Consider the following 26,696-nt stretch of genomic DNA (forward strand, 5'->3'; position numbering starts at 1 on the left):
AATAAAAAGTAAAGGAAAATTAGAGAAGCTGTAAAGATAGTAAAGTGGGTAGGGTTTATTTTGGCAACTGCAAATGTTTCCCAATTTCTTTTTTCTTTTTCCTAGTCAAATCTTTTACCTAAAAGCATTTTTACTATTAAAATGTGATTTTTTTTACTGAAAAACTTTAGATTCAGTTTATATTTTATGTGATATAAATATAGTTTCTTATGTTTTCTTTTACAAAATCATTAATATTTAACCTATTTAATTCTGTATCTCAAAATCTAGGTAATTGACAGAGGAAAAAAATTCCAAAGATATTTCATTGATGCTGTGAAACATCCAATGTTAATTTAATACAGGAATTCAATATCTATAAAATTTTTCAAGTGTCAACTTTTAATTTCTGTTAATGGGGCAAATATGAAAGTCAGAAATATCTTCCCAGGTAAAATATCTTGATAAAATTCAACAAAAAAGCAGTATAGTGATTTCTAGAGTTGAGCTCTTAAAGACATTGCTAACTTCAGAAATTAGAATAATGGAGTTTATAATTCATGGGATCTATTGGAAGCAATATCCTTTTCAGAGAGACCTTGCTCAAAGAGGCCTTTGAATTGATTCTGTTTTGTTTTGTTTTCTAAATTCCTCCTATGGCTTTTTTTTTTGTTGTTGTTGCCATTTGGTGGTATTGTCCCTTCTTGTCCCTTACAAATGGAGTTTGAGCAATATAAATATACAACATAATACGACAAAATCTTATTCTTTGCATCTTGTTTCTTTTTAATACTAAACACAATAGAATTCTCCAAGGCATGAAATACTTCATAATGTCTATTGCCCTCACTGCATTATTTTTAACTTGGTGAAATGAAAACGTCATAACCCAAAAACCTTTATTTATATAAGCAATTGTTGCTTGCCAGAGATATGAATTAGTTTTGTTTTGTACCAAGTTTTGTTAAGTGTACATAAATATTTAGTTCGGTGCTATTTTGTGTGCTGAGGAGTGTTGGACACAGCAGGTGCTACCTAAACAGATGCTAAAGCCTTTGAAATTAATATACAGTTTTTGTCAAACAGGCCTCCTGTTTTACACTGTCAGAGCTGTTGGAAATTGGCTTTTCCTGCCAACAGAATTTTTGCTTGGCCTGGATTCAGATCTGTCTTGCTTTATCTAAACTGCTTACTGGACCAGGTGATTTTCTTACAATGTTGACAGATAATACATTTCTAAATATTTCATGTATTTAATAAGTGAAAGTATTTCAGATCTTGGTCATGATAAAATATTTTGTACATAGATAGGAATCAATATAAAGTCTATAATAATCTTTGATTGGGCTTTGGTACTAGAAAACTTGGTTCTTCTGCTAGGACTGTTTTATGGTCTTTCTGTCTTGTTTAATATGCTCTGAGACACATGCTAGGAATCTTATTTTGGGGTTAGATAAAATGATAGAAAAGGTACTTGCAGAGTTCACTTTAGTATTGGTTCCAGACCACTGAGTTTGTATTTCTTTTTTGTTTGTTTGTTTTGGTTTTGTGTTTGTGTCACACCCCGAAGCAGCGTTCAGGGGTTACTCCTGTCTCTATGCTCAGAAATCGCTCCTGGCAGACTTGGGGGAGCATATGGGATGCCGGGATTCGAACAACTGACCTTCTGCATGAAAGGCAATCGCCTTACCTTCATGCTATCTCTCCAGCCCCGAGTTTGTATTTCTTTTTTTTTTTTTTTTTTTTTTTTTTGGTTTTTGGGTCACACCCGGTAACGCTCAGGGGTTACTCCTGGCTATGCGCTCAGAAGTCGCTCCTGGCTTGGGGGACCATATGGGACGCCGGGGGATCGAACCGCGGTCCGTCTCCTAGGCTAGCGCAGGTAAGGCAGGCACCTTACCTCCAGCGCCACCGCCCGGCCCCGAGTTTGTATTTCTTAATAATAAAATATACTAAGAGACAAGATGTAGAGTACTGAAAGTATTCAAACTCAGAGCTTGCACTAGAGACACTAGGGGATTTTCCATATATCACTGTCAGTTCCACTGGTTTAAGGTAGGTAGTATATAAAGCATCAGCACTGTGGTCTGCCCAAACTTCTAGGTAGCAGATTCCTCTCAGCCAGTATCACATAATAATTTACACAATGGATCACTGAAAACTTTGCAAATGTGTGGTATACTGCCATTTCATTGTGGACTCAACATATTATTTGTATGAACCCAGATAGTGGTAATAAATCTAGTTATAATAGGTAGAGAAGAAATAACAACAGATAATATCAGAGACCAATGTTTGAAAGGGCTAGTTAGAACAATTTTATGATGTTCAATAGTCTCCCATGTACTATTCTATTTCTAGATAAACATTAATCTTTATCTTATTTTGATAAAATAACATAGTATATTATCCTTTTTTATTTCTTTTTTTCCTTCCTTTATCTTATTTCCTTTTCTTTCTTTTTTCTTTCTCTTTATATTTCTCTATTTTTTCTTTTATATTTTCTTTCTAACTTTCCCTATTTTTTTACTTTAAAGTTTTAGTTATTTATTTTATTTTGGGGGCCATATCCATTGGTGCTCCTGTCTGATGCTCTGGATTCTTTCCTGAAGATTCTCAGTCTCCTCTATATGGTTCTGGGGTTCAAATTGGCCTCACTCTCATTCCAGGCAAGAATATAAACTGTATTCTCTTACTGGATGTTTTATAATTATTGTATTTAATTGATGTATCATGATTTATGTTACTATTAATGATTGTTTCTGCATAGACTGTAATTTTCTCTCATATAAATTGGCTAATTGGCTAATTGTGTTATTTCACTGGCATCAATTGATGCTGCCATGTTGGTCTTTAATAATACAGTAAGGCACATTATTTTACTCTTTACAATTTCAAGCCTTTGTCAGATGGAACTACAAGTTATGAAAATAATATTATTTTAGTCTTTGATTTACAATTTGACAGTACTATTAGTGAAAGTGTTTCAGACTATGACATTCCACCCCTCCTCCCACTTGAGTGTCAGCCATCCTTTATCAGTGTCTCCAGGTTCACATTACCTTCCCACCCCTGCCTCTATACCCTTCTTCCCCAAACCCCAGGATGCCAGGATAGAGTCAGTTTTATAGACCTTGCCTTTGCCTTTTGCTATTCTTTTACTATGCTCTCTATCTTACATATGAGGTAGATCACTCTTTATCTGTCTCTCCTGCAGATTGCATTCAGAAACTTTGCAGTTCTATATTTGTAGCCACAAATTTTATAATATACTTCTCCTTATAGCTTTGTATTATCCCACTATATCATATATATGTATATTTTTTCTTTGTCCAGTCATCTGTTCTCAAATACTTCTAGATTTTGGCTGCAGTAAACATAGGCATGCAAATGTATTTTCTGATTAAAATGTTTGGGCCCTTGAAATATATATGTCCAGAAGCTCAATTATTGGATGTTTGAGGTGTGTGCATATTGTTTTTCCAAAATGTTGAACCAGTTGACATTCCCAAAAGCAGATGAAAGTTAATTTTTCCTAATATTCATGGTGTTAATATGGCTGTGGGGGAAAGGGAACCATCTTAAACATATAATTTATTTTATACTTGTGAATATGTTCATATAAATATAAATCTATGTTAGTATATGTCCCTTAAAAAGAACACATAAAATAAATTTATAAATGAGCTTCAGTTATTGACCATTTTTAATTAATGAAAGTAACTGCATAATAATTATATGCCCTGAAGCAACTAGTGAAATATCCTATATTAATGTGAAAATAAGTTCTTTAAAAAAATGCATGTTGGGGCCCGGAGAGATAGCACAGCGGTGTTTGCCTTGCAAGCAGCCGATCCAGGGCCAAAGGTGGTTGGTTCAAATCCTGGTGTTCCATATGGTCCCCTGTGCCTCCAGGAGCTATTTCTGAGCAGACAACCAGGAGTAACCCCTGAGCACCGCCGGCTGTGGCCCAAAAACCAAAAAAAAAAAAAAAATGTATGTTGATCAAGCCGGAGCATTGGCACAGAGTGGTAAGGCATCTGCTTTGTCAGTGGTAGCCTAGGTCAGGCAATGGTTCGTTCCCCCAGTGTCCCATATGGTCCCAAGCCAGGAGCAATTTCTGAGCACATAGCCAGGAGTAACCCTTGAGCATCACCAGGTGTGGCCCCCAAAACAAAAACAACAACAAAATAGAAAACAATGCATGTCGAATTATTACACCTGGCTCAGTTAATAACTGAGTATATGTTATATATTGGACATGTGCTGTAGATAAGATCTGTGTTGTTGGGCCAGAGAGATAGCACAGTGGAAGGGCATTTGCCTTGCAATCAGCCAATCCATGACCATGGTTTGAATCCCTTCTGGTCCCCCTTGCCTGCCCAGAGCAATTTCTGAGCACAGAGCCAGGAATAACCCCTGAACGCCACCAGGTGTGATTCAACCCCCCACCCCCCCAAAAAAAAAAGATCTGTGTTGTTCAAATTTAGATTAATGAGCTCTTTACGATTTTGGTTGTTTTGTTCTTTGTTTTTTGTTTGTTTGTTTGTTTTTGGGGGCAGCACTCAGAAGTGCTCAGGGCTTATTCCTGACACTATATTCAAGTTCACTCTGGCAGGGCTCAGAAAACCAGCAATCAAGTCATGTCAGTGTGAACACGTTCCTTACCCACTGCATTAATGCTCTACTCAAGAAAGTTTATCTTTGGTCTTTAAGCATTTAAATAAAAAAAATAGTAAAGGAGTGAGTTCGAGCACCACCACCCTCCTCCCACTTTCTCTTATTTCCAGAAGACCAGGAGGCCACATTTGCAACTGCGCTACAACCACATTTTTGTTTATTACTGTCATCTTTATAGGAAAACACCAATTTAGATTCCAGTGTGTATCTGACTCTACCTAGTGTTCAGAGGCAAATGAAGTTAACAGAATGATCAACTAGCAACAGGATCTTACAAAACCTTCTGAAAATGACTTAATGACCACATAGGAGAAACAATAATTTTCACAAATTTGCTTGTTGCTGCACTTATTTTTCCTCTTCTTTTAATTTTTCTTTGTTTAATAATTTCACTTCCACTTATCTTGAAACAATGTATTGTGATAAACTATGTCAACAATGTGATACATGCTCTTTAAATAAAGTAAATTAAAAACATAACCATTGGAGTTTACAGAAAATGTGACTTGTTACACAGATCTGTATATATCTTCATCTACTCATCAAAATATTGCAAAAGATGCAGAGTGATAGCATGGAGGTAGAGTGTTTGCCTTGCATGCAGAAGGAAGGTGGTTCAAATCCCGGTATCCCATATGGGCTCCCGAGCTTGCCAGGAGCGATTTCTGAGCATAGAGCCAAGGGTAACCCCTGAGCACTGCCGGGTGTGACCCAAAAACCAAAAACCAGCCAAAAGGGTGGTACAATTTTTGTAATTGTGGAATTAATCAACACATACCACTCAAATTCTGTACCTTATATTATGTTTATTTTAAATGTTGTACAATCTATGGCCTTTAAGGAAATGTATAATTATATATTAGCATTAGTGAATTAAATATCTTTACTACACTAGAAGTTATTTTTGCATGTTACCTATCCATAATCTGATCGGTAACATTTGACCTATGTATTAAATGTATAGTTTTGGGGCCGAAGCAATAGTGCAGTCTTAGGGCATTTGTCTTGCATTTGGCTGACCCAGGACAGACCCCATGTCAGGAGGGATTTCTGAGAGCACATCCAGGAGTAACCCCTGAGCGTCACCGGTTGTGGCCCAAAACAAATAAAAAATAAATAGTTTTGCCTTTCAAAAGTGCTATTTCATTGTGATCGTAAAGCATGCTATCTTTTTTGGGGGGAGGGCTACACCCGGTGACTCTCCTGGGTTACTGCTGGCTTACTCCTGGCTTGGGGGACCATAAGGAATACTGGGGATTGAACCGTGGTCTGTCCTAGGCTAGAGCACACAAGACAGATGAAAGCGAAAAAAGAGCAGCTGGTTCATCAGAGAACATAGGAAAGAGAATTAGGATGTCTCTTAAATTAAAAAAAAAAAAAGATTCCTGAGGTTGAGCTACAGAAAAGCTCAATTGGGTATGCTTCTAAAAACTATTTTTGAAATTTTGAAAAACTATTTTTGAAATTTTTGAAATTTTTAAATTTATTGTAATTTATATTCTGTTATAGAGATACAAATACAAGAAACATATTTTTGTGGCTTTATTTTTATCTCTAACATAGTCCCTACTAGTTTGTTCCATGGTGTGAGAGAGATATATCTTTACACTTGTAAATTTATGTGCAGTTTAGTCCCAAAATATCCATGTCAAATCCAATGGATTCTACTAATTAATACAAGTAAAATTGATATAACTTTCCATTTTTATATGAGGAGATACTACATAAAACGAATGTGATAGGGTCTACGCGAATTCTGATCAAAGGCATTTTAGTAGTTAATTTTGGCTTATTTAAATGATACATGGCAATTCAGCATGCTTCAATGCCAAATGCTTTCTCAGAGCTATTTTTGATATGCATAAATGTGAGATGCTTGGAGAATAAACCTAAAAAGATGTTTTTTTTGTGTGGGTGAAAGGGTGATCTGATGTTCAATGAGACTTAATTCTAACTCATCCTTAATTTTCCTCTTATTTCTCAAAATTCTGCATGGGGGCGTTTTTCAGCTCCTTAGCTAGAAACCACACCTCATTTTCAGTTCTTTGATCAAGTGAGCAAAATTATAGAATGCGAACCTAATTGAAAAGTCAAGTGTTAAAACTGTAATCATGATGAATGGTCAGATTAGAGATTGCCATGTGCAGTTGACTTGAAATTAAAAGCTTAATAATTCTGTTTCTCTTGACCTGATTTTTTTTATCTGATATCTTCATTAAAGCCCAATGATTACAAACATGTTTGATTTTTGGAGCTCACAACTTATCTGATAAATTCAGGTCTTTTAAATATTGAATAGGAAAATATAACCTTTCTTCCCACAAAATATATCTTCTTTAATAAGCACCTCTTCTTAGAAGAGTTTGGAGCATTAGCAGTTTCTTGTATTCTTTCTATGTTTAATTAACTAGCAAAAAATGACTTTAAAACTTACATGTATAAAATAGAATGTTCTCATATGCTTGACATTGGATGGCCTTATCTAAGGTTATTGAAAGGAGGCAGATACAGAAAGCAGAAGAGCAAGGATGGGTAGGGAATGTTCTGTATCTAGATACTTTATCACAGCCAGGCTATTCCTATAAAATGTCAATAATGATATAAACTATGTAAAACTTTTTCTACAATTCTCTTAATTTTTACTTTGGTATAAATTGCAATCAAAATAAGAGAAGTTTCTTTGCCTGAAACTGTTGAGAATCAAATCACTCTTCTAGGATTATTATAGGATATTAGCAGCTCAGACCTTTGCATTACTCATTTACTCTTGATGCTTATTCTTACTCATTGGTGGAAGCAATGTAAAGACACAAATGCAGCAAGTCTTTGAGATATTCTAGTGGTTTAGGCACTTGCCTTGCAAATGTCCAACCCTGGTTATGCCTTGAAAACCACATACAGTCCCTGTGTGCCATCAGGAGAGATCCCTGAACAAAAGCACATGATAAACAAATTATGTAATAAATTTTAAGTTCCTATTACCCCTAGTTTTGAATATATGCACAAGAAATGTTAGTTGAAGAATAGGAAAATGTACGTGAGAGATAAGTAAAGGGTTAAAGCACTTTCTTACATGCAGCTGACCCTGGTTTAATCCCCAGTGCTACATATTGTCACTTGAGCACAGTGAAGAGTGGTACCTGAATACAAAGTCACCCCCTACTGAAAATTAAAAAAATATTTTGTTTTATAATTTTAAGTATCATCTTTATCATCTAAAGTTCTATATCATTAATTTAATTACTATTCCTGAATAAAATAAATCAACTGATACGTGCCTATACGTATATGAACATGCTGAAAGCAGAAGCTTAAAATTTGCTTCTTATTATTGACATCTACCTAACATCTAGAATTGTCCTGATTATATATAGGGTGTGTTTATATAATAGTATATGTGATGTGCATAAATAATTTTACTTATTTTTGTTTTACACCACACCCTGTGGTGCTTGGGTCTTTTTCCTGGCTTTGTACACAGGGACACTCCTGGCAGTGATTAGGGGAGAATACATGGAATTGAACCTGGGTGGACCACATAGAAGGCATAAGATGTCCCTTTTGCAGTATTTTTTTAGCCAGATATTCTTAAGAAAGACTAGTGCTCTTCCTTGTTCTGGAGGGTCCTTTATATCATGTTTTATGACATCTCTTTAAAAATACAAGAGCAAAGGGGATAGGGAATACCACTTTCTAACTGGGAGAATGTTAGTGGAGTATGGTTGGTAAAGAAAATAACAAGTATGAAGTTTTGAGCATGGTTGTGGTTGGTAATTCATATATTCTGTTAGTAATTTTAAGTAAGTTTAGTTTCTTCCATTAACTCTTTTGAATCCTGATATGATGAATATGAAGCAAATTTTCTAGTAATATTTTTCTTTCACTGTCATCAGCTTCAGCACATGATACTCTGTTGTATATTATGTTATTATTTCTTTTTTCTGTCAAAATCATTTTGTTTAAATGGGCCACCAATTATCCATTCATCTGCTGAAATAATATTGTTTTTTAAGACTTTTTCAAATATGAATCAATCAGTTATCCTTTATGTGCAAAGTTTAGGTGCAGACATACATTACTAACTCCCTGAGTTATATCTCAGGGAGCATGGTTTATATAGCACATAAATCAGATCACACTTATTTTATGATTAACTGTCATAAAATGTTGACAAAGAGCAAGGCTTATTGAAAGCAATCAAATCTGTTCATTGTATTTTCTGTCATTATTTTATAAAATACATATAAACCTTAATGTAAATAGCATGTAGAAATAGATTTAGAACTTTAGAAGGAAAGTCTAAATCATTTTATGATTAGCAGTGGATGTGGTGCCCAAGTCCATTATGGTTCTATGTATGTATGATGACCTTGTCAAATGCTTCTTTACTAAGAAGGAATCTCTTTCCCTGAAACTCCCAGCTCCCCCAATTTTGTTAGGCTAATTAAGGAGAATAGTTTCAGGTGATCATGGAAGGCTTCAAATAAGGAAAGGGAGGTCTGCCATATACATTTCAAGTCTGATTCATCTAACCCTGATGTGTATCCAGAGTTCAGATAATGGATGGAATACCACTTTGCCAAAAAGTTTGGTGAAGCATCTTCAAGATTTAACTCGCTAATTCTTGGTGTCATGCTCTAGTGATTTTGTTTTCTCAGCTATAAAATGGGAGAGAGACTCCCTTGCCCATTAAAGAGCTTGATGAGATAATGAGCACAAAACTAATGCCTCAGATTTGCTACACAGTTAATAACCTCAGACTGATATTAATACATTGAACCCTAATAGCCTAATAGAGTCTGTGTCTTGATAGTACATTTGAAAAGTGCCAAGTCATGTTATACTCTGTTGTATATAGTCTTGATTATAAAAATACATGAGAAATTAAAATACAAAATGCATTCATAATTTTACAATTAAAGCATGCCATTTTAAAATTATTAAGCTAAAGCCTTCTGTTCCTTTTTGTTCTGTATATAGAAAATTATAGCTCTAGAGAGGGAAGTTTTGTTTTTAAAGCTAATATTAATTTTAAATACAAAACTTATATTTTATAATAATTGTCATAGTAGTAATGACTATAGGTAGGATTGTTTTTGTTGCTTATTTTCATTGGTTTTTCTTTTGTTTTTGTTTTTTTGTTTGGGGGCCACACACAGCAGTGCTCAGGAGTCACTCCTGGCTCTGCACTCTGATCTCTACTGGTGGGGAGTAAGTAGGGTACCATATGGAATGCCAGGGATCGAACTTGGGTTTGTGGTGTGCAAGACATATTTCCTTCCTGCTGTACTTTAGCTTCGGCCCAGTTGCTTATTTCTTAATAAAACATGGTGCAAATATATACATTCTTTTGTCTAGTTAAACAATGAAGATTATATAACATTTTATTTTTAATTTTTATTGTTTTCTACTAGTTAGTTCCTCATTTTTATTTTCCTCTTAAATAATAGAGTATCAGCAACATGTAATCCGGCAGCAATCAGAGGAGAAAACATTTGTGTTTCATGCCATTCTAAATGTAACAGTAAGCTCTTCCATTTTCATACTAAGATCTTGGTTAGTCCGAAGAATTGGAAGTACCCCTGAGGGAAAACATCACTTAGAGGAACTCAGAAAAATAAGTGTCTGGACACAGACAAAAATATAAACCCCCAAATCTTTCCCAGTTTTGTGTAATCATTACATCCTTTTTTTTTTTCTTACTACATTTGCCTTTGTGAATGTTAAGATAACCAAAGGTGTCTCTCCCATTTTAGTTTCATTTTTGTTTCTCTGGCCATGCCTTCTCAGCTAAAATCTTTCAATCTTCTACCTAAATATTTTACAAGTATTAAATTTGTGCTAAAAAATAACTTTGAGGGCCGGGCGGTGGCGCTCGAGGTAAGGTGCCTGCCTTACCTGCGCTAGCCTAGGAGACGGACCGCGGTTCGATCCCCCGGCGTCCCATATGGTCCCCCAAGCCAGGAGCGACTTCTGAGCGCATAGCCAGGAGTAACCCCTGAGCGTCACCGGGTGTGGCCCAAAAAACCAAAAAAAAAAAAAAAAAAAAAATAACTTTGAATGACTTAATGATACTATCCATGTTTCCTATTTCTCAAAATTATTTTCATGTAGTATATTTATACCTCTCGAGTACACAAATACTTTAATTGTTTTTTTATATTTTTCATATTTTTCTCTGTCTAAGGTCTCTGATTTGTGATAAAAATGATGCATTGATATCATTTTGAATTCTATTTTGAGTAAATACCCTAATGAGGACTCACCCAAAGTATTTTTGGTCACATAGAGAGGATTAGTCTAGAATTTTAAATTATTTTATTAGAACATGATGTTACTTTTTATTGAAAAGAAATAATAAGTTAATAATAAAGAAATAAGCACCTACTGAGACTGGGTTACACAAAATATTGTGGTAATGTTGAATAATTTCTTCAAGTTTTTGATACACTTATCTTGTAAGAGACAGACAGATTCTTTTTTATCTTGTTAACAAATTCATAAATTTTTTATCTCTAAATAATTCAATTAGCAGCATTTTTTAGTTGGTGGTCATGCAGGTAATGTTTTGTTGTTGTTGTTGTTATTTTTTATAATCCAGTATATTTAATTGTATGGGAATGAAAGAACTTTTAGGATTTTTCTGAAATTCACCAACTTCAAATCATTCTGTATTCTGAATAGTATAAAACTCATGTGATGCAATAAGATATACCTTGAAGTATATTTAATATTATCAACCAAACATAATTATAAAATGCAAAATACATTAGTATTTTCTAAATAAAGGAATTAATTTAATAGCAATATTATGTATATAGAAGCATAAGTATCTATAGATCATATCATCTTTTCCATTATTTGCACACACACAAGTTTATTTTTTGTAGTTTTGTTCCTGTTCTGCTATAACTTTTCTTAGAATATAGACTATGTTTTCAAATATATGTGTTCCCTTTTAGGAATTTGCTGCACTGACTAAAGAATTAAATGCCTGCAGAGAACAGCTTCTAGAAAAGGAAGAAGAAATTTCTGAACTTAAAGCTGAAAGAAACAACACAAGAGTAAGTTTCAAATTGCGTCTGCTTTGTGTTCAGTTGTTATACAGTATAGGTCCATATTCCCAGAAAACTTATGAAAATGTGGACAATTATAAACTTTCCAATAGGTACATTTCAGTCTGTTTCTTAAGTGAATAACTAGTAAAAAAAAAAAAATCAAACAAGTAAAACAGGAAACCTCGATTATAGACTTAGAAAAGAAATCATTACGTTGCCTTACAAAATGTAGTATTTATTCCTCTGGCCTTTGCTCCACTCAGTTTTCAAAACTAAGATTAGATTCCACCAGCGAGTTTTAGATTAAAACTTGATATCTGGATTAGGGCAGGACATGAAAGGAAAGATGGGAGAGAGGAGGAAGAATAACTGAGATAAGAATGCATTGGTTTATGGACTGCTATGAAGAAATGGTCTGTCATTGAACAAATCAAGTAAAATTATTTATTTTTTAAAAGTTAACTATTGCTAAATTGTAAAACATTGAGTATAGCACTAGAGCTATAGTGTTTGTTATGTTATCAGGTTCCATTTTTTTCCTTCTTCATTACGATCTAATTTACAGGAAAGAGAATTCATGGTGTGCACACCAAGAATTATCTTTCATTGAAACTTTGGAGAGGTAGTAATACGGGCTGCTTCCTTTATTAATAGGGAAGTTTAGAACAAAATGTCAGGTATCTGATTTATTTTTTTTATTTCTCCCTCTAAATAACCCTTGTCTTTCATTTACCTTAAAATATTTCTCCATGAATATTTATAGCATGTATGTCCTATGATGTTTGTTCTATTTCACTATTTCCAAATTTGATCTGTTAGGCTATGTTCCCTGAAATATTTCAAGAAAGAAAATTGTGAAATTTGGATTAAAAGGCTAAAAGTGCACATTTCCAACCTCCTGTTATAAAATGCACAATAATCCTTTATTAACTGTGTATTTATTCATTCTTTGTATGGCCTTTTTTCTCTACAGTCTCCTACCTTTCTATACATCTAAAATACAGAGTATTCCCATTGCAAGGATGAGGTCCTTGAGCTAAGAAAATAACAAGTAGTTCCCTAGACTACACAGTTTGTAAGAAACAGAGGAAGGATTTTAATTCTTGGCAATCAGTCAATCCTTATTCAGTGCTCTCAGCCCTTGAGTCTATAACTCAGTGACTGACTGATGGATGAAACATCGTATGAGCTTCCAGAAAACATTGTTAAATAGTCAGATCTCTGTGTTTTAGATGGTGTCATTTCTCCCTGATTGTGTCTAATTTCAATAAACTAAGAGTTTAAAGATCTCTATCTCTCTATCCTTGCTCTCTCCCTCTCCCTCTCTGTCTCTCTCTGTCTCTGTCTCTCTCTGTCTCTCTGTCTCTCTCTGTCTGTCTCTCTGTCTGTCTCTGTCTCTGTCTCTCTCTGTCTCTCTCTGTCTCTCTCTCTCTGTCTCTCTCTCTCTGTCTCTCTCTGTCTCTCTCTGTCTCTCTGTCTCTCTCTGTCTCTCTCTCTGTCTCTCTCTGTCTCTCTCTCTCTCTGTCTCTCTCTCTCTCTCTCTCTTTCTCTCTCTCATACACACACACAGTGCTTTTTATCCTGAGACTCAGAAGTACCTTTGACTCTTCTTATCCAAAAATGTCTTGGGTGATATAGGAAAGAAGGTGAACTGCACTTGAAATTGCTCTGCAAGGAGTCAAAGTAAAACAAACACAATGTTAAATTCAATGAACATAATAAAAATTGAAGTCTTCCATTTTATTTTATTTATGTATTTATTTTGATTTTGAATCACTGTGAGATATACAGTTCCAAAATTTTTCTTGATTGAATTTTGTCATACAGTGTCCAACACCCTTCACCAATGCACATTTCCCACCACTAGTGTCTCCAATTTACTTCCTGCACCCCACCACTCTCTCCCTGGCCTCCTACCCATGCCTTCCTCTATGACAGACATTTTTCTTTTGTCTGTCTGTCTCTCTCACTTGCTCTCTCTTAAATTTATCCTTTGAAATAAGGTTTGCAATATGGTTACTGAAGAGGTATCTTGTATATCATTTTGCTTTCTTTCTTCACCCAGTTAACTGATAGACTAGTTTCAATTTCTCACCCTATTGTTGACCCCTTTTATGTTTACCTCAACACCAATGCCTGTTTTTTTTTTGATAATCAGCAACTTGTTCTCTTTTTAATCTTTAGAAAAACAGCATATTTTACTAAGCACCTAATTTGAAGTTATTTATACTTGAGTTTTGTTTTGTTTTAGGCCACACCAATTTGATGCTCAGGGGTTACTCCTGGCTAAGCACTAAGAAATTGCCCCTGGCTTAGGGGGACCATATGGAATGCTGGTCCTTCCTTGGCTAGCTCTTGCAAGGCTGACACCTTACCTTTAGCACCACCTTACCAGCCCCAAGTTTTAAGCATACTATATTCTAACATTTGTCAACTTCCCTCCATCAGTAACTCCAGGTTCCCTTCCATTTCACCCCTACCTGTAGCAAGCCTCTTCGACAGTCATATTTATGATATGTAACGTCTACTTTCATGTGTTAACAACATATGATCAGCAAGAGAAATAAATAGAGAAGCAATGAGGCACATTGGGATTTGGTATATGAGGATAATTTATTAAAATTTTTCCTTTTCTACTTCATGTGGTGCCTTTTTATTTTCAGACTGGTGCTAAGATTTCTTTTTATGCTATAGTTTTGAATTGGTCTGACATTGTTATAATTCAGTAACCTATTTTCTAAAACTTGGTTTCTTATCCGATACATCACGACCCCATATAAAGTTGCAAACTAAATAGAGTGATTATAAACATCTTGGAAATAGGCTTCTGAATACAGTGATCAAAATATAATTCAAAACCAAACCCATATCATTCTAAAGACTTTCAGCAGTGTTGTATTATTCATGTTGAATTTCTTAGGCAAAAAAGGGGTCATGAATGAAAACAGCCAAGAAGGGGGTATGGCCTAGATCAAGTCCTTTATCTTCTCTTTTGTCTTGAGAATTTAATAAGATTTTTGCCAGCAATCATAATAAACTCTTGTATTCTTGAAGCTTCCACATAAAAATTTAAACCTATATTAAGCTTACAGCTTTCTTTCTTTAAACTCATCCATGTTATACAAAGCCTTCAAGCATTCATCCTGGACAATTCAAATATATTATTATCTTTGTGCTCTTTCTTTTTTAATATATTTTATTTTATTTTATTTAAACACCTTGATTACATATATGATTGTGTTTGAGTTTCAGTCATTTAAAGAACACCACCCATCATCAGTGCAACATTCTCATCACCAATGTCCCAAATCTCCCTCCTCTCCACCCAAACCCGCCTGTACTCTAGATAGGCTTTCCATTTCTCTCATACATTCTCATTATTATGACAGTTCATAATGTAGTTATTTCTCTAACTAAACTCATCTCTCTTTGTTGTGAGCTTCATGAGGTCAGCTGGAACTTCCAACTCTTTTCTCTTTTGTGTCTGAAAATTATTATTGCAAGAATGTCTTTCATTTTTCTTAAAACCCATAGATGAGAGAGACAATTCTGCGTCTTTCTCTCTCTCTGACTTATTTCACTCATCATAATAGATTCCATATACATTCATGTATAGGAAAATTTTATGACTTCATCTCTCCTGACAGCTGCATAATATTTTATTGTGTATATGTACCACAGTTTCTTTAGCCATTCGTCTGTTGAAGGCCATCTTGGTTGTTTCCAGAGTCTTGCTATGGTAAATAGTGATGTGATAAATATAGGTGTAAGGAAGGGATTTTTGTATTGTATTTTTGTGTTCCTAGGGTATATTCCTAGGAGTGGTATAGCTGGATCCTATGGGAGCTTGATTGCCAGTTTTTGGAGGAATCTCCATATCGCTTTCCATAGCGGTTGGACAAGACTGCATTCCCACCAGCAGTGGTTAAGAGTTCCTTTCTCTCCACATCCCCACCAACACTGTTTGTTCTAATTCTTTGTGATGTGGGCCAATTTCTGTGGTGTGAGGTGGTACCTCATAGTTGTTTTGATTTGCATCTCCCTGATGATTAGTGATGTGGAGCATTTTTTCATATGTCTTTTGGCCATTTGTATTTCTTCTTTGTCAAAGTGTCTGTCCATTTCATCTCCCCATTTTTTGATGGGATTAGATTTTTTTTTCTTGTAAAGTTCTGTCAGTACCTCATATAATTTGGAGATTATCCCCTTATCTGATGGGTATTGGATGAATAGTTTTTCCCACTCAGTGGGTGGCTCCTGTATCCTGGGTGCAGGATCCTTTGAGGTGCAGAAGCTTCTCACCTTAATATATTCCCAACTGTTCCTCCCTGCTTTCACTTGCTTGGAGAGTGCAGTTTCCTCCTTGAATATGCCTCTAGTCTCAATGTCCTGGAATGTTTTGCCTACGTGTTGTTTTATATATCTTAGGTTTTAAGGTCTGATATCGAGGTCTTTAATCCATCTGGATTATACCTTCATACATGATGTTAGCTGGGGGTCTAAGTTCAATTTTTTGCAACTGGCTAGCCAGTTAGCCAACACCACTTGTTGAAGAGGCTTTCCCTGCTCCATTTAGGATTTCCTGCTCCTTTATCAAAAATTAGGTGATTGTATGTCTGGGGAAAATTTTCTGAGTATTCAAGCCTATTCCACTAATCTGAGGGCCTGTCTTTATTTCAATACAATGCTGTTTTGATAACTATTGCTTTGTAGTAAAGTTTACAGTTGGGAAAGTAATTCCTCCTATATTCTTTTTCCCAATGATTGCTTTAGCTATTCGAGGGTGTTTATTGTTCCAAATGAATTTCAAAAGTGCTTGATCCACTTCTTTGATGAATGTCACGGGTATCTTTAGAGGGATCGCATTAAATCTGTACAATGCCTTGGGGAGTATTGCCATTTTGATGATGTTAATCCTGCCAATCCATAAGCAGGGTATGTGTTTCCATTTCTACGTGTCCTCTCTTATTTCTTGGAGCAGAGTTTTATAGTTTTCTTTGTATTGGTCCTTCACGTTTTCAGTCAAGTTGATTCCAAGATATTTGAGTTTGTGTCGCACTATAGTGAATGGGGTTGTTTCATTAATGTCTATTTCTTCCTTTGTACTATTGCTGTATAGAAAGTCCATTGATTTTTGTGTGTTAATTTTGTAGCCTGCCACCTTGCTATATGAGTCTGTTGTTTCTAGAAGCTTTTTGGTAGAGTCTTTAGGGTTTTCTAAGTAGAGTATCATGTCATCTGCAAACAGCGAGAGCTTGACTTCTTCCTTTCCTATCTGAATTCCCTTGATATCTTTTTCTTGCCTAATCGCTATAGCAAGTACTTCCAGTGCTATGTTGAATAGGAGTGGTGAGAGAGGACAGCCTTGTCTTGTGCCAGAATTTAGAGGAAAGGCTTTTAATTTTTCTCTATTGAGGATAATATTTGCCACTGGCTTCTGGTATATGACGTTAACTATATTGAGAAAGGATCCTTCCATTCCCATCTTGCTGAGAGTTTTGATCAAGAATGGGTGTTGGACTTTATCAAATGCTTTCTCTGCATGTATTGATATGATCATGTGTTTTTTTATTTTTCTTGTGGTTGATGTTTTGTATTATATTGATAGATTTACGGATGTTGAACCATCCTGCATTCCTGGGATGAAACCTACTTGATCATAGTGGATGATCTTCTTAATAAGGCATTAAATCCTATTTGCCAGGATTTTGTTGAGGATCTTTACATCCACATTCATCAGTGATATTGGTCTGTAATATTCTTTTTTGGTAGCATCTTTGTCTGGTTTAGGTATCAAGGTGATGTTGGCTTCATAAAAACTATTTGGAAGTGTTTCTGTTTTTTCGATTTTGTGAAGATTTTTGCCAGGATTGATAGTAGTTCCTCTTGGGAAGTTTGAACGAATTCATTAGTGAATCCATCTGGGCCTGGCTTTTGTTTTTGGGCAGACACTTGATTACCATTTTAATTTCCTCAATAGTGATGGGGGTGTTTAGATATGCTACATCCTCTTCATTCAACTGTGGAAGATTATAAGAGTCCAAGAATTTATCCATTTCTTCCAGGTTCTCATTGTTATTGGATAGAGTTTCTCATAGTAGTTTCTGAATACCCTTTGAATCTCTGCTATATCAGTAGTGATCTCTCCTTTTTCATTCCTAATATGAGTTATCAAGTTTCTCTCTCTTTGTTAGGTTTTCCAGTGGTCTATCAATCTTGTTTATTTTTTCAAAGAACCAACTTCTGCTTTTGTTGATCTTTCGAATTGTTTTTGGGTTTCCACTTTGTTGATTTCTGCTCTCAGCTTTATTTCCTTCTGTCTCCCTATTTTTGGTCCTTCTGTTGGGCACTTTCTAGTTCTATTAGCTGATTCATTAAGTTATTCAGGTATGCCCCTTCTTCCTTCCTGATGTGTGCTTGCAAAGCTATAAATTTTCCTCTCAGTACTGCTTTTGCTGTGTCCCGTAAGTTCTGATAGTTTGTGTCTTCATTATCATTTGTTTCCAGGAAAGTTTTGATTTCCTCTTTGATTTCATCTCGGACCCACTGGTTATTAAGTATGAGGCCGTTTAACTTCCAGGTGTTAAAGTTTTTCTTCTGTGTCCCTTTATAATTCACATATAATTTTAGAGCCTTGTGGGTAGCGATGGTAGTCTGCAAGATTTCTATCCTCTTGATATTATGGAGGTATGTTTTATGTGCCAGCATGTAGTCTATCCTGGAGAATGTGCCATGTACATTGGAGAAGAATGTGTATCCAGGTTTCTGGGGATGGAGTATCCTATATATATATATATATCCACTAGGCCTCTTTCTTCCATTTCTCTTCTCAGGTCTAGTATTTTCTTGTTGGGTTTCAGTCTGTTTGACCTATCTAGCGTTGACAATGCCATGTTGACGTCCCCACAATTATTGTCTTGTTATTGATTTTATTTTTCAGATTTGCCAACAATTGTATTAAACATTTTGCTGGCCCCTCATTCTGTGCATATATGTTTAGGAGAGTGATTTCTTCCTGCTCTATGTACCCCTTGATTAATATAAAATGTCCATCTTTGTCCCTTACAACATTCCTGAGTATAAAGTTTGCATTATCTGATATTGTTATGGCCACTCCAGATTTTTTATGTGTGTTGTTTGCTTGGATAATTCTCCTCCAACCTTTTATTTTGAGTCTATGTTTGTTCTGATTATTCAGGTTTGTTTCTTGTAGGCAGCAGAAGGTTGGATTTAGTTTTTGGATCCATTTAGCCACTCTGTGTCTCTTAATGGTGCATTTAGTCCAATGACATTGAGAGAAAGAATTGTCCTGGTATTTAATGCCATCTTTATATCGAAATTTGGTGTGTCTTTTGGTCAGTCTTGCCTTAAATTAGGTTTTTCAGTTTTTCTCTTAAGACTGATTTTGAATCTGTAAAGTTTCTGAGCTGTTGTTTTTCTGTGAAACCATGTATTCTTCCATCACCTGAAAGTGAGTTTTGCTGGGTACAGTATTCTAGATGAAGCATTCATTTCATTGAGTTTTGTTACTATGTCCCACCACTGCTTTCTGGCCTTGACTGTTTGTGGTGAAAGGTCTGCTGTAAATCTCAAATATGCTCCCTTTAATGTAATTTCCCCTTTTGATCTTGTTGTCTTCAGAATTCTGTCTCAGTCTGTGGAATTCGTCATTGTGACTAGGATGTGTCTTGGGGTATTTTTTCTGGGGTCTCTTTTGTTTGGTACTCTTTGGGCATGCAGGATTGATCGCATATATTCTTTAGCTCTGGAAGTTTCTCTTTAATGATGTTCTTGACCATTGATTCTTCTTCGAAATTTTTCCCCAGGTGTTCTAATACTCCAATGATTCTTAATTTGTTTCTGTTGAGCTTATCATAAACTTCTATTTTCATCTGTTCCTATCCTTTGACTAATTTTTTCATTGTCGGTTCATTTGCTTTATGTTTTTTTTTCCAATCTCTCCCACTGTATGTAGTTGTTATTTATCTCATCTTCCACAGCACCAATTCTATTCTCAGCTTCTGTTACCCTGGTGTAGAGCTTATCCATTTTGTCATTCATTTTGTCTACTGATTTTTTTCTGGCCTGTTATTTGACCTGTTTTTTCATTTTGGAGTTTTGTGATTTCTTTCTTCATATTTTCTTGGTTCTTATTAGTGTTCTGTTCAACTTGATCTTTGAGTTCTTTGGGCATCTTTCATATTGCTTGTCTAAAATCTTTATCTGAGGATGGATTAGTTGGTTGGTCGTTTTTGGTCATCAGAACTGTCATCTTCATTCTCTATGTCTGATGCTGGCCTGCGTTGTTTCCCCATTGTCACACTTGTTGTGGGTTTTTCTATGTGTTGTGGTGGTATTCATTGGCTAACTGATATACGAGGACACCCTCCTCTGGCTCTGCCCTTTATGGGTGGGTTAACTTGCCTCCAAAGAAGGGTGTCCTCCGTGGATGAAGCCTTACACAGGATCAAATCTTAGGCGCCCGCATACAGCAGAGAAGACAGTCTGGGGCTATATGCTGGGCTTCAGTAATCCAGCACAGTTCTTAGTGTGATTTTTTCTTCTTGTTTCAGTGGCATTCTGGAGCCTCTTTTCGACCCACTCCCAAGAGGTTCAGGCGACAGGACAGGAGACAGACACACTCAGGCAGCACTCACAATTTCTCATGGTCAGGTCCCACTCGGCAGGCGTAGTTTCTTAGATTTTCCCTGACGTCACAAACAGGTGGCCTGACTGCTGCAAAGTACTGTTTATAGCTGGTTTTCACATTATGAAGCAGTTCCTTGGTGTTCTTGCCCTTGAATGAGCCTCTGGGAGAGCAAGTTTTCTGGAGCCTCTTTTTGGCCCACTCCCAAGAGGTTCAGGTGACATGACAGGAGACAGACACACAGGCAGCATTCACAATTTCTCATGGTCGGGCCCCGCTGGCAGGCGTACTTTCATAGATTTTCCCAGCCTGACGTCACAAACAGGGGACCTGACTTCTGCAAAGTACTGCTTATATTCGGTTTTGTGTTATATTTGTATTCTGTTATAATCAGGTTCATAAGCAACTAAACAAAATCGTGATGAGTATTTGGTATGTACCTTCTAGGACCTAAAGATACAGCAATATTAAAGCAGGAGAGAAATTCCTTTCTCCGAGGACTTTCCCTGGTTTTAGGAATATAGAAAATAAACCAGATATTACACACAATCAATAGTGCATTATGTGAAAAAATGGTAAGGAGGAAACTTTCATTGAGAAAGGAATGTTTACTGCAGGGGCAAACTGGGAAGATTTGTTGAAAAACAAGTGCTGAATGAAAGTAGGAAAACAATTGGTGGAGTGAAATGATGCTGCAGATATCTGAAAGAAACCCAACTACAATCATATTTGTAATCAAAGTGTTTAAAGAAAGATATTAAAAAAGATAATGTTCTAGAAAAAGTTAGAAGCTCATTGAAAAATGTGGGAGAACTTCCATGTTTGATATGTTAAAATCAAATGAAATCAAAGCAAACTGCAAGGAAGCAGATGTAGCTTAGACTTAATAGAGAAAGGAAAATAAAAGGAGGTTTCTGCAGAGTTTAAATTAGTATAGGAATTTACTTGTAAGGACTTAGTTGTTTATTGAACCCTGGTGAGAAGACATGGGGACTATGAGCAGAAGATTGTAACCTAACTGACATTTCACTTTAAATAGTGTTTTCAGGACTGCTTGTTTGATTCAAGAATGAATACAGGAGGGCCAGCTCAAGGGTTATTATAATAATTAAGGGTGATAGTAGGCTTCAAACATGGTAGTAGTGGTGATTGTAATGGGAAGTGGTAAGATCTTCAAAGTGGCAGGAATATAGAAAAGACTCTTTTCAAAGGCTACACTATTGATTTTGGAATGATGGAGAAAGTAAAGGCATAATTATGGTGTAAGGCAATAGCAAATTTCTATGATAAAGGAATTGATGGTGGGATTTATGCATTGAGATTTAAATATTTAAATAAAACTAAACAATTTGTAAGTTTGCGAGAAAAACTGAAAGTCTAAAAGGATTTACATTAAAATCTATTGTTAAACTAAAATGTGAAATTAATAGGGGTGAACTTTGAGATCAATGGAGTGCAGAAAATAAATGTATTTAGAGGACAATAGGATCAACTAGTAATCTAAATTAGTAACAAAGATCACTAAGCATTTTCTGTCTTTTGAACTTTTATAGAGTTGGAAAGGAAATCATTAGATATTTAAGGAATAATGGAAAGTGGCCCAGGGCATGGTAGATGGGGCTTGATAATTATAATTATCAACATAACCTGATGACTTTAGCTCAACAATATTCTAAGTTTACTTATAAGAAAATTTGTTCTCAAAGAATTGAAGTAGATAGTGATTTGAATAGTTAAATTTGATATTAAAACAGTAAGAATTGACTTTTTGAAAGAAAATTTAGAGCCTTACTATAAAGTTAGTAACATGATTATTTCTTATTTTCAATTAAAAGACCATGATCCCTTTGCAAATGAGTAAAATGAAAGTGTTTAGCAATTCAGTTTAATTATATGACTTAGTATTCATGCAGCTTATTTCTTTCCTGATTGTAAAATTAGCAGAACCTGTGTGGCCTTGAACATGTAGATTCATAGTTTTTCCTAACCTGTGCCAGGAGAGTGAATTTAGCAATGTAGGTAATTTACCAAATGTGAAGTATGAAATGAAGAAATGTATGTATTCTCTGATGTCATTTGTCTTCTGCAATTTTATTATAAGACATATTTTATTTTCATGAAGTGAATTTTCTATATTCTACACTTTTATGCTATACTCAGTTCCATGCAAAACCAGACGCTTAAAACACACTAGTGAATTTTATCTTTGACTTAACTGCCCACCTAAAGACATCTCCATTTTCAGTTAAAAGTTCTTTTTTAGTACAAGTCTTGTTCATTTGTAAAACACATCATCTATCCAAAATACACTTGAATATAACAATGTTGTTAAGCTTAAACTGTTAGAAAGGTATGCCAGCAATCAGGATCAGGGAAGCAGTATTGAAATAGAACAAAATAGGGGCCAGAGAGATAGCATGGATATAGGGCATTTGCCTTGCATGCAGAAGGACAGTGGTTCGAATTCCAGCATCCCATATGGTCCCCGCACCTGCCAGGAGAGATTTCTGAGCACAGAGCCAGGAGTAACCCCTGAGCACTGCCAGTGTGACCCAAAAAACAACAACAACAAAAAATAGAACAAAATATACACTTGGAAAATCTTAAATAATTTCTTGTTTTCTTATTTCTTTATACACTGGAAAATCTTAAATAATTTCTTGTTTTCTTATTTGTTTCTTAAAAATATCAAAGATATGTAGTGAAAAGGAAGAAAAATTAAAGATTAAATAAAAAGTAAATAAAAGTCATGATTAAATAGAAACTTGTGACAACTGGATAGAGGGCCCATTATATGTGTAATAGTGAAAAACATGTATATTTGAGAGACTGAGATTTAAACAGATTCGAAAGACGAAACACAGCTGGACAGTGAGGAGCCAATGGGAGATAACTGTGGTCAGAGAGGGGGCAACCTGACAAAGGCTAGTGGGCTGGGGATAGAGTTTTAGAGACAAACTATATGCGAAATATTGTTAAAAATGGGTAGATTTAATCTCAATCAAATCCCTCTCAACTGTATGAAACTGCTTGGATTTCATCAGTGAACCTGCTTCTATAGAATTCAATTGCATATTATATCAGGAATCTAGTGAAATTGAAATAAAAAGACCTTTAAAATGATTGCATCATTTTACCTCAAGAAACAACATTATTTCTATGACTCCTATTGAGTTGTGTATATATATAAAATTAAATTTACTCCATTTACCCTTGATTTTATTGTCAAAAATTTAATTAATAATAATACAATCTAATGGATTCTTATTTGGGTTTTATATATCTTTCGCTTAAAGCAGCATAATTACAATTTCATTTTAGACATAAAATGAAAATACAAGGGCCAGAACAATAGCACAATGGATAGGGCATTTGCCTTGCACACTGTCAATCCAGGTTCAATCCTTGGCATCCTATATGGTCCTCTTAGCTTGCCAGGAATAATTTCTGAGTGCAGAGCCAGGAATAACCCCTGGGTGCTGCCGAGTATGAACACCCTCAATAAAATAAAATTAAATTAAAAAGATAAAATACAAATTATTCAAATGTTTAAAAACAACATTTCCTCGGAAAATTCAGACTATAAAGTCTGAATACCCAGAATATTATTTATTGGTCTTTCTTCTCACCTGTATTGACTTCCTAGAGGTTACACTAAGGATGGAGTTTTTAGAAGAGTCCATTCAAAAATGGTGAACATTAACATCTTTCCTAAAGTAATTCTTGTGAACCTGTTACTATATTTTAGTTGGCTGCACACTTCTCTACAATGGAATCCAATAATAAATTATAAATAAATTGTCATCGTATAAGTATATTAACCTGTGCTGTAGCACAGTGGGGAGGGTATTTGCCTTGCATACAGTCAGCATGAGTTGATCCCTGGCATTCCATATGCTACCCTATACCTGCCAAGAATAGTTTCTGGGGCCCAGAGAGATAGCACAGGGGCGTTTGCCTTGCAAGTAGCCGATCCAGGACCAAAGGTGGTTGGTTCGAATCCCGGTGTCCCATATGGTCCCCCGTGCCTGCCAGGAGCTATTTCTGAGCAGACATTCAGGAGTAACCCTGAGCATCGCCGGGTATGGCCCAAAAACCAAAAAAGCAGAAGTAACCCCAAGCATCACCAAGTATGGCCCCAAAACCAAACAAACTAACTAACAAGCATATCAACATGCAATGGTGACTTCACTCTAGTCATATTACAACATGATTGTCATTATAATTTAAAAACCACCATATGATGACTTTTTAAATGTCCTTTCATTCAACGTATTTAAAGATCTAAGGGGAAGCAAAATAATTATAACTTTCAGTTCAACTCTCAATAAAATTATCAGGCACTCTGCATTGATTTTTAAATGATTGTTATTTCTGCTTTGAATTCATACTGAGATTTTTAAAAGTAGACAAAGAATATTAAAGTCTACTCATAATTTTTCTTCAGTCTGTTTGTTAGCAATGAGATTGACATTTGTTGCATTTGGTGAAGGTTTATGCCGCTTTCACATAGACTGTGTACAATGCAAACCTCAAATCTTTTTGGTTGGATTTACTCATGCTTATCAGTGACTTGAACACACAAATTAATTATCTTTTCTACTCACCCAACAGCTGTTACTGGAGCACCTGGAGTGCCTTGTGTCACGCCACGAGAGGTCACTAAGGATGACGGTGGTCAAACGGCAAGCCCAGTCCCCTTCAGGGGTGTCCAGTGAAGTTGAGGTCCTCAAGGCCCTGAAATCTTTGTTTGAGCACCACAAGGCCTTGGATGAAAAGGTACTTTATTCAGAAAGGAGGCTCCATGTTTTGTGATGTCACCTGTACTGCAATAAACCTTGAGGAAAAGGTAGAATATTGATCAACAGTTTCCGGCTCAGTTGTGCTTCTAGCATCATCTTCAAGTTACCTGTTTTCATCAATGACCCATCTGATTCTGGGAGTAACAGTGCAGACAACTTAATTAACGTAATTAAGATTAATTACGTTAATAATTATTAGATTATTAATTAAATTATTAATTAATTAATTAATAATTAATCTTAATGTCGATTAATGTGTTTGAAGTATAAGTATAATTAATTATAATTATATAATTATAAAATAAGTATAAGTATAATTAATTAATTAAATAAATAATAATTAATCTTAATGTCGATTAATGTGTTTGAAGTATAAGAATATAATTTTAATGCTAATTGGTTTGCATGTTTTGGGATATTATTATACCTGCTCTTTTTAAAAATAGTAACAGTGAGTTTATGTTTTAGTAATACTTAAGGTGCATAAAGTTGGAGTTCAGGACAATATTTAAAATTGATTATTCTCATGCAGCTACTCCCTCCATCTTTATCCCTATTTTTCTCACAATCCTTACTTCCCCTTCATTTTCTCTCCTGAAATGCATGTCTATACTTGCCAACATAGAAGCCTACTAATTAACAGTTCAACCTACCATAACATTAAATTGGACATAGTGCAGCCTTCTAAGTCTAGCAATTTAGTGCTGATTACATATCTCAAGAGATATTGCCTTTGATAATATAAAATATTATTAGAATAAACCCTGACTTGGGCCTTTTAAAATGTAACTTTCTCTTAGTTGTAATTTAAATAGCTTCACTGACAGAAATGATATACTATCCTTTAAAGTTTAGTAAAAAATTTGTGATGTAATTTCAATTTTGTTAAATTTCAAAGAATATTTTAAAATAAATACAGTCAGGTATTTTTAAGATAGGTGTTGTATTCCATTTTTACAAAATATCTGATATATTCTGATCATGAAACATCAAACCAGAGGCTAATATTCAGTTCTAGCTAGATTAAGCATAAATGTAATCTTACTCCATTTAGTATTTATATTATAGAGTTTATTATTGGTATTTTAGATAGAATGCTTTTTTAGAGATTGTATGTACAATGTTAATGTTAGCTTTTTTTCAATTTACTATAGACAAATTACACCTTAGTTTTCATTTCAGCCATGAGAGGCAACTACTTTCTGAGTAATTTTGAAAAATATGGAAATGATTCTTTTTTAAATTATGTTGATGAATGTTGATCAAATAATATAAAATGTGAAACAATAATTTTATATTTATTATCTTTGGTTTTGTATTATAGTCTCTTTCTTACAAATGTATATCATTATGAACTTTTAAGACTTGAAGTATATGGAGATAGCTCTGGCGTTGGTGTCTGTATCTGGTCTCCAACATTGCATACTTACCTCCATCCAACACTATGGAGGTAGCCATGCAACACATAACTAATGATGAGCATCACTCTAGTGGCCACCAGTATTGCTGAGTCTAAGCAATACACTGTCT

The 26,696-nt window shown here is 35.1% G+C and overlaps 1 protein-coding gene across 5 annotated transcripts in view; it reads left to right on the forward strand.

The window, feature by feature from the left end:
• PPFIA2 (PTPRF interacting protein alpha 2) overlaps nt 1-26,696 on the forward strand; it is a 452,934-nt gene that overhangs the window by 271,991 nt on the left and 154,247 nt on the right. For all 5 annotated transcript variants that reach the window (XM_049783353.1, XM_049783355.1, XM_049783354.1 and 2 more), the window contains 2 exons: nt 11,622-11,723; nt 24,979-25,143. In XM_049783353.1, the coding sequence (XP_049639310.1) occupies nt 11,622-11,723; nt 24,979-25,143 (267 nt within the window). The remainder of the gene's footprint in view (nt 1-11,621; nt 11,724-24,978; nt 25,144-26,696) is intronic.

The sequence above is a fragment of the Suncus etruscus genome, chromosome 11, assembly GCF_024139225.1.
Source record: "Suncus etruscus isolate mSunEtr1 chromosome 11, mSunEtr1.pri.cur, whole genome shotgun sequence".
Lineage (NCBI taxonomy): Eukaryota > Metazoa > Chordata > Mammalia > Eulipotyphla > Soricidae > Suncus > Suncus etruscus.